The sequence below is a fragment of the Oncorhynchus clarkii genome, chromosome 12 (genome assembly GCF_045791955.1).
Source record: "Oncorhynchus clarkii lewisi isolate Uvic-CL-2024 chromosome 12, UVic_Ocla_1.0, whole genome shotgun sequence".
Lineage (NCBI taxonomy): Eukaryota > Metazoa > Chordata > Actinopteri > Salmoniformes > Salmonidae > Oncorhynchus > Oncorhynchus clarkii.
In genome coordinates, this window is record NC_092158.1 from 102,292,690 (window position 1) to 102,302,238 (window position 9,549).

The 9,549-nt window shown below is 45.1% G+C and overlaps 1 protein-coding gene across 1 annotated transcript in view; it reads left to right on the plus strand.

Moving 5' to 3' along the window:
• The window catches only part of LOC139421751 (NLR family CARD domain-containing protein 3-like), a 33,487-nt gene extending 25,264 nt beyond the window's left edge, over positions 1–8,223 (plus strand). Inside the window, exons 9-11 of the mRNA XM_071172871.1 lie at positions 6,867–7,040; positions 7,223–7,269; positions 7,673–8,223. Of these exons, the coding sequence (XP_071028972.1) occupies positions 6,867–7,040; positions 7,223–7,269; positions 7,673–8,223 (772 nt within the window). The remainder of the gene's footprint in view (positions 1–6,866; positions 7,041–7,222; positions 7,270–7,672) is intronic.
• The last annotated feature ends 1,326 nt before the right edge of the window (positions 8,224–9,549 follow it).

The following is a 9,549-nucleotide window of genomic DNA, read 5'->3' on the forward strand; positions in this document are numbered from 1 at the left end:
CCTATGGCTCAGGTCAGTTGAAACTGGAGCAGCAGCACAGCCAGGTGGACTGGGGACAGCAAGGAGTCATCATGTCAGGTAGTCCTGGGGCATGGTCCTAGGGCTCAGGTCCTCCGAGAGAGAGAAAGAGAGAAGGAGAGAATTAGAGAACGCACACTTAGATTCACACAGGACACCGAATAGGACAGGAGAAGTACTCCAGATATAACAAACTGACCCTAGCCCCCCGACACATAAACTACTGCAGCATAAATACTGGAGGCTGAGACAGGAGGGGTCAGGAGACACTGTGGCCCCATCCGAGGACACCCCCGGACAGGGCCAAACAGGAAGGATATAACCCCACCCACTTTGCCAAAGCACAGCCCCCACAACACTAGAGGGATATCTTCAACCACCAACTTACCATCCTGAGACAAGGCTGAGTATAGCCCACAAAGACCTCCGCCACGGCACAACCCAAGGGGGGGGGGGCGCCAAACCAGACAGGATGACCACATCAGTGACTCAACCCACTCAGGTGACGCACCCCCTCCAGGGACGGCATGAGAGAGCCCCAGTAAAGCCAGTGACTCAGCCCCTGTAATAGGGTTAGAGGCAGAGAATCCCAGTGGAAAGAGGGGAACCGGCCAGGCAGAGACAGCAAGGGCGGTTCGTTGCTCCAGAGCCTTTCCGTTCACCCTCCCACTCCTGGGCCAGACTACACTCAATCATATGACCCACTGAAGAGATGAGTCTTCAGTAGAGACTTAAAGGTTGAGACCGAGTTTGCGTCTCTGACATGGGTAGGCAGACCGTTCCATAAAAATGGAGCTCTATAGGAGAAAGCCCTGCCTCCAGCTGTTTGCTTAAAAATTCTAGGGACAATTAGGAGGCCTGCGTCTTGTGACCGTAGCGTACGTGTAGGTATGTACGGCAGGACCAAATCAGAGAGATAGGTAGGAGCAAGCCCATGTAATGCTTTGTAGGTTAGCAGTAAAACCTTGAAATCAGCCCTTGCTTTTACAGGAAGCCAGTGTAGAGAGGCTAGCACTGGAGTAATATGATCCAATTTTTTGGTTCTAGTCAGGATTCTAGCAGCCGTATTTAGCACTAACTGAAGTTTATTTAGTGCTTTATCCGGGTAGCCGGAAAGTAGAGCATTGCAGTAGTCTAACCTGGAAGTGACAAAAGCATGGATTAATTTTTCTGCATCATTTTTGGACAGAAAGTTTCTGATTTTTGCAATGTTACGTAGATGGAAAAAAGCTGTCCTTGAAATGGTCTTGATATGTTCTTCAAAAGAGAGATCAGGGTCCAGAGTAACGCCGAGGTCCTTCACAGTTTTATTTGAGACGACTGTACAACCATTAAGATTAATTGTCAGATTCAACAGAAGATCTCTTTGTTTCTTGGGACCTAGAACAAGCATCTCTGTTTTGTCCGAGTTTAAAAGTAGAAAGTTTGCAGCCATCCACTTCCTTATGTCTGAAACACATTCTTCTAGCAAGGGCAATTTTGGGGCTTCACCATGTTTAATTGAAATGTACAGCTGTGTGTCATCCGCATAGCAGTGAAAGTTAACATTATGTTTTCGAATGACATCCCCAAGAGGTAAAATATATAGTGAAAACAATAGTGGTCCTAAAACGGAACCTTGAGGAACACCGAAATTTACAGTTGATTTGTCAGAGGACAAACCATTCACAGAGACAAACTGATATCTTTCCGACAGATAAGATCTAAACCAGTCCAGAACTTGTCCGTGTAGACCAATTTGGGTTTCCAATCTCTCCAAAAGAATGTGGTGATCGATGGTATCAAAAGCAGCACTAAGGTCTAGGAGCACGAGGACAGATGCAGAGCCTCGGTCCGATGCCATTAAAATGTCATTTACCACCTTCACAAGTGCCGTCTCAGTGCTATGATGGGGTCTAAAACCAGACTGAAGCATTTCGTATACATTGTTTGTCTTCAGGAAGGCAGTGAGTTGTTGCGCAACAGCCTTTTCTAAAATTTTTGAGAGGAATGGAAGATTCGATATAGGCCGATAGTTTTTTATATTTTCTGGGTCAAGGTTTGGCTTTTTCAGGAGAGGCTTTATTACTGCCACTTTTAGTGAGTTTGGTACACATCCGGTGGATAGAGAGCCGTTTATTATGTTCAACATAGGAGGGCCAAGCACAGGAAGCAGCTCTTTCAGTAGTTTAGTTGGAATAGGGTCCAGTATGCAGCTTGAAGGTTTAGAGGCCATGATTATTTTCATCATTGTGTCAAGAGATATAGTACTAAAACACTTGAGCGTCTCTCTTGATCCTAGGTCCTGGCAGAGTTGTGCAGACTCAGGACAACTGAGATTTGAAGGAATACACAGATTTAAGGAGGAGTCCGTAATTTGCTTTCTAATAATCAAAATCTTTTCCTCAAAGAAGTTCATGAATTTATCACTGCTAAAGTGAAAGTCATCCTCTCTTGGGGAATGCTGCTTTTTAGTTAGCTTTGCGACAGTATCAAAAAGGAATTTCGGATTGTTCTTATTTTCCTCAATTAAGTTAGAAAAATAGGATGATCGAGCAGCAGTAAGGGCTCTTCGGTACTGCACAGTACTGTCTTTCCAAGCTAGTCGGAAGACTTCCAGTTTGGTGTGGCGCCATTTCCGTTCCAATTTTCTGGAAGCTTGCTACAGAGCTCGGGTATTTTCTGTGTACCAGGGAGCTAGTTTCTTATGAGAAATGTTTTTAGTTTTTAGGGGTGCAACTGCATCAAGGGTATTGCGCAAGGTTAAGTTGAGTTCCTCAGTTAGGTGGTTAACTGATTTTTGTCCTCTGGCGTCCTTGGGTAGACAGAGGGAACCTGGAAGGACATCAAGGAATCTTTGTGTTGTCTGTGAATTTATAGCACGACTTTTGATGATCCTTGGTTGGGGTCTGAGCAGATTATTTGTTGCAATTGCAAACGTAATAAAATGGTGGTCCGATAGTCCAGGATTATGAGGAAAAACATTAAGATCCACAACATTTATTCCATGGGACAAAACTAGGTCCAGCGTATGACTGTGACAGTGAGTGGGTCCAGAGACATGTTGGACAAAGCCCACTGAGTCGATGATGGCTCCGAAAGCCTTTTGGAGTGGGTCTGTGGACTTTTCCATGTGAATATTAAAGTCACCAAAGATTAGAATATTATCCGCTATGACTACAAGGTCCGATAGGAATTCAGGGAACTCAGTGAGGAACACTGTATATGGCCCAGGAGGCCTGTAAACAGTAGCTATAAAAAGTGATTGAGTAGGCTGCATAGATTTCATGACTAGAAGCTCAAAAGACGAAAACGTCATTTATTTTTTTGTAAATTGAAATTTGCTATCGTAAATGTTAGCAATACCTCCGCCTTTGCGGGATGCACGGGGGATATGGTCACTAGTGTAGCCAGGAGGTGAGGCCTCATTTAACACAGTAAATTCATCAGGCTTAAGCCATGTTTCAGTCAGGCCAATCACATCAAGATTATGATCAGTGATTAGTTCATTGACTATAATATAAGGGATCTAACATTAAGTAGCCCTATTTTGAGATGTGAGGTATCATGATCTCTTTCAATAATGACAGGAATGGAGGTGGTCTTTATCCTAGTGAGATTGCTAAGGCGAACACCGCCATGTTTAGTTTTGCCCAACCCAGGTCGAGGCACAGACACGGTCTCAATGGTGATAGCTGAGCTGACTACACTGACTGTGCTAGTGGCAGACTCCACTATGCTGGCAGGCTGGCTAACAGCCTGCTGCCTGGCCTGCACCCTATTTCATTGTGGAGCTAGAGGAGTTAGAGCCCTGTCTATGTTGGTAGATAAAATGAGAGCACCCCTCCAGCTAGGATGGAGTCCGTCACTCCTCAGCAAGTCAGGCTTGGTCCTGTTTGTGGGTGAGTCCCAGAAAGAGGGCCAATTATCTACAAATTCTATCTTTTGGGAGGGGCAGAAAACAGTTTTCAACCAGCGATTGAGTTGTGAGACTCTGCTGTAGAGCTCATCACTCCCCCTAACTGGGAGGGGGCCAGAGACAATTACTCGATGCCGACACATCTTTCTAGCTGATTTACACGCAGAAGCTATGTTGCGCTTGGTGATCTCTGACTGTTTCATCCTAACATCGTTGGTGCCGACGTGGATGAAAATATCTCTATACTCTCTACACTCGCCAGTTTTAGCTTTAGCCAGCACCATCTTCAGATTAGCCTTAACGTCGGTAGCCCTGCCCCCCGGTAAACAGTGTATGATCGCTGGATGATTCGTTTTAAGTCTAATACTGCGGGTAATGGAGTCGCCAATGACTAGAGTTTTCAATTTGTCAGAGCTAATGGTGGGAAGCTTCGGCGTCTCAGACCCCGTAACGGGAGGAGGAGAGACCAGAGAAGACTCAGCCTCTGACTCCGACCCGCTGCTTAATGGGGAAAACCGGTTGAAAGTTTCTGTCGGCTGAATGAGCGACACCGGTTGAGCGTTCCTACAGCATTTCCTTCCAGAAACCGTGAGAAAGTTGTCCGGCTGCGGGGACTGTGCCAGGGGATTTATACTACTATCTGTACTTACTGGTGGCACAGACGCGGTTTCATCCTTTCCTACACTGAAATTACCCTTGCCTAGCGATTGCGTCTGAAGCTGGGCTTGTAGCACAGCTATCCTCGCCGTAAGGCGAGTACAGCGACTGCAATTAGAAGGCATCATGTTAATGTTACTACTTAGCTTCGGCTGTTGGAGGTCCTGACGAACCGTGTCCAGATAAAGCGTCCGGAGTGAAAAAGTTGAGTGACAGACAAAATGAGAAAAAAAATCCAGAAGATCACATTGTAGGATTTTTAATGAATTTATTTGCAAATGATGGTGGAAAATAAGTATTTGTAGCCTTTCAAGATTGATTTATGATTTGTATTAATCATGGCATCATCAGGATGAATTTAGTATTGATGAGAAACATGTTATCTTCTCACTTAAACAGATAATTACCGCAGTCATTATCCACCATTCAGTTACTTTTGGGCAAAACATAACCCAAAACAAACCGCAAATGCAACCGTATTTACAACCATATATTTTTGACTATTTTAATACACTAAAAAGAAAAATTGTCAGAATACTTATGACTTCTGCAAATGGGCGAACTAAATCAAATCAAATTTGTCACATGTGCCTAATACATCAGGTGCAGAGCTTACAGTGAAATGCTTACTTATAAGCATTAAGGATACACCCATTTTTCGGGCCTTTCACCAGTTTGCTGGTGATGTGGACACCAAGTAAGCTTGGCCCCAGTGGTGTATTGGGCCACTCGCACTACCCTGTGTTGTGCCTTGCGGTCGGAGGCCGAGCAGTTGCCGTACCAGGCAGTGATGCAAACAGTCAGGATGCTCTCGATGGTGCAGGTGTAGAACCTTTTGAAGATCTGAGGACCCATGCCAAATCTTTTCAGTCTCTTGAGGGGGAATTGGTTTTGTCGTGCCCTCTTCACAACTGTCTTGGTATGCTTGGACTATGTTAGTTTGCTGGTGATGTGGACACCAAGGAACTTGAAGCTCTCAACCTGCTCCACTACAGACCCGTCGATGAGAATGGGGGCGTGCTCGGTCCTCGTTTTCCTGTAGTCCACAATCATCTCCTTTGTGTTGATCACATTGAGGGAGAGGTTGTTGTCCTGGAACCACACGGCCAGGTCTCTGACCTCCTCCCTATAGGCTGTCTCGTCGTTGTCGGTGATCAGGCCTACCACTGTTTTGCCATCGGCAAACTTGATGATGGTGTTGGAGTCGTGCCTGGCCGTGCAGTCATGAGTGAACAGGGAGTACATTAGGGGACTGAGCACACACCCCTGAGGGGCCCCTGTGGTGAGGATCAGCGTGGCAGATGTGTTGTTACCTACCCTTACCACCTGGGGGTGGCCCGTCAGGAAGTCCAGGATCCAGTTGCAGAGGGAGGTGTTTAGTCCCAGGGTCCTTAGCTTATTGATGAGCTTTGAGGGCACTATGGTGTTGAACGCTGAGCTGTAGTCAATGAATAGCATTTTCATTGATGTTCCTTTTGTCCAGGTGGGAAAAGGCAGTGTGGAGTGCAATAGAGATTGCATGATCTGTGGATCTGTTAGGACGGTATGCAAAGTGGAGTGAGTCTAGGGTTTCTGGCATAATGCTGTTGATGTGAGCCATTACCAGCCTTTTAAAGCACTCCATGGCTACAGACGTGAGTGCTACGGGTCTGTAGTCATTTAGGCAGTTTACCGTAGTGTTCTTGGGCACAGGGACTATGGTGGTCTGCTTAAAACATGATGCTATTACAGACTCGGACAGGGAGAGGTTGAAAATGTCAGTGAAGACACCTGCCAGTTGGTCAGCACATGCTCGCAGTACACGTCCTGGTAATCCGTCTGGCCCTGCGGCCTTGTGAATGTTGACCTGTTTAAAGGTCTTACTCACATCGGCTGAGGAGAACGTGATCACACAGTCTTCCAGAACAGCTGGTGCTCTCATGCATATTTCAGTGTTATTTGCCTCAAAGCGAGCATAGAAGTAGTTAAGCTCATCTGGTAGGCTCGTGTCACTGGGCAGCTCTCAGCTGTGCTTCCCTTTGTAGTCTGTAATGGTTTGCAAGCGCTGCCACATCCGACGAGCGTCAGAACCGATGTAGTACGACTCGATCTTAGTCCTGCATTGAAACTTTGCCTGTTTGATGGTTCGTCGGAGGCGGGATTTCTTATACTCTTCTGGGTTAGAGTCTCTCTCCTTGAAAGTTTTTAGAAACATTATGTACAAAATAAGTTACAAATATTTTTTTATTTACTGCCACTATTTTCACCACCAAAGAATATCAGTGTGATTTTAATATGATTTGACTCTTTGCAGGCTGTCAGGCTGTCTAGTCACAGAGGAAGGCTGTGCTTCTCTGGTCTCAGCTCTGAAGTCAAACCCCTCACACCTGAGAGAGCTGGACCTGAGCTACAATCACCCAGGAGACTCAGGAGTCAGACAGCTCTCTGCTGGACTGGAGGATCCACACTGCAGACTGGAGAAACTCAAGTATGTAGAGGGTTTATGTCAATGTTCATATCAGACATGTTGGACTAATCAGGCTAGTTAAGACAAACATTCTTACCACCCCTTGGACAAAGTTGTGTGTGTGTGTGCGTGTGTGCGTGTGCGTGTGTGTGAGAGCAGGTGTATCCCTCAATGACTGTCTGTTCTTCTGCTTACCGCTACAGTGTGGAACATGGTGGAGAGAACAGAATGAAACCTGGGCTTAGAAAATGTGAGTGTTGACTGCTGTGAAGAATATGACTAAGAATACATCTTAATTCAAGTTAAGTCAAAGACCACCATCATTACTTACTTGGTCATATTAAATATCAGCTGTAGTTCTACAGAAGCAGAAATCAGGGACACCAAAGATTACAGAGTTGTTTTGAAAATGTGTGTGTGTGTGTTTGTGTTCATACAGGTGTGTGTGTGTGTGTGTGTGTAATTAATAGGAAAAGGTGTGTTTTATATTACCATACAGTATAACATATGATCATTCAACAAGTCTTAAGCTACCTTAAATTCTCCTTAAGATACCTAGAAACATCTACATTAAATGAAATGGTGAAAAGTGAGATAACATTCTAATGTGAATGTTGATGATTTCTAATATTGTGTCTGGTTTCATCCATCAGATGTCTGTGATCTCACACTGGACCTAAACACAGTAAACAGACACCTCTCTCTGTCTGAGGGGAACAGAAAGGTGACATGGAGGAGAGAGGAGCAGCCGTATCCTGATCACCCAGGGAGATTTGAGGACTGTGAACAGGTGCTGTGTAGAGAGGGTCTGACTGGGCGCTGTTACTGGGAGGTAGAGTGGAGTGGGAGAAGGGCTGATATAGGAGTGACATATAAAGGAATCAACAGGAGAGGAAGGGTTGAGGACTGTGGTCTTGGATACAATGACAAGTCCTGGAGTCTGGACTGCTCTGACTACAGTTATATTGCCTGTCACAATAATAATGACACTACCATAGACGTCCCCTCCTCCAGCTCCCACAGAGTAGGAGTGTATCTGGACTGGCCAGCCGGCACTCTGTCCTTCTATAGAGCCTCCTCTGACACACTGACCCACCTGCACACATTCACCTCCACGTTCACTGAGCCCCTCTATCCAGGGTTTAGGGTTCATGATGATACCTCAGTGTCACTGTGTCAGGTGGTCCCTGTGTCAAACACATGATGTTTCACTCTAATCAGGGTCATGTTCAGTAAGACACACTGGAGCAACAATGTAGAATATCTTTCTAGTGTGTCAAACATATGATTGTATATATTCATGAATAAACACCATTGAAGTTGACAGACATTGTCAACTAGAGTCATTAATTAATATAATGAATCACCACACTGAGTTGTTAAAACGGGTTTCATTTACAAATCATTGATCTTGTTGGTTTTTTCTCCCCAATTTCATGGTTTCCAATTGGTAGTTATAGTCTTGTCTCATCGCTGCAACTTCCACACGGACCAGACTCCTAGGTATTTGTAGTTGTCCACATATTCTAAGTCAGAACCGTCCAGAGTAGTGATGCTAGTCGGCGGGTTGGCGGGTGCGGGCAGCGATCGGTTGAAGCGCATGCATTTAGTCTTACTTGCATTTAAGAGCAGTTGGAGGCCACGGAAGGAGAGTTGTGTGGCATTGAAGCTCGTCTGGAGGTTAGTTAACACAGTGTCCAGGGAAGGGGCCCGAAGTATACAGAATGGTGTCGTCTACGTAGAGGTGGATAAGAGAATCACCAGCAGCAAGAGCGACATCATTGATGTATACAGAGAAAAGAGTCGGCCCGAGAATTGAACTCTGTGGTACCCCCATAGAGACTGCCAAAGGTCCGGACAACAGGCCCTCCAATTTGACACACTGAACTCTGTCTAAGAAGTAGTTGGTGAACCAGGCGAGGCAGTCATTTGAGACACCAAGGCTGTTGTCTGCCGATAAGAATGTGGCCCAATTTTTCAGTTTTTGATTTGTTAAAAAAGTTTGAAATATCCAATAAATGTTGTTCCACTTCATGATTGTGTCCCACTTGTTGTTGATTCTTCACAAAAAAATACAGTTTTATATCTTTATGTTTGAAGCCTGAAATGTGGCAAAAGGTCGCAAAGTTCAAGGGGGCCGAATACTTTCGCAAGGCACTGTATATCTGTACTGTCTTCCAACCTGAACACCAACCTGAACACTGTTGATACCAGTTTATATCTGTACTGTCTTCCAACCTGAACACTGTTGATACCAGTTTATATCTGTACTGTCTTCCAACCTGAACACTGTTGATACCAGTTTATATCTGTACTGTCTCCCAACCTGAACACCAACCTGAACACTGTTGATACCAGTTTATATCTGTACTGTCTTCCAACCTGAACACTGTTGAGACCAGTTTATATCTGTACTGTCTTCCAACCTGAACACTGTTTATACCAGTTTATATCTGTACTGTCTTCCAACCTGAACACTGTTTATACCAGTTTATATCTGTACTGTCTTCCAACCTGAACACTGTTGATA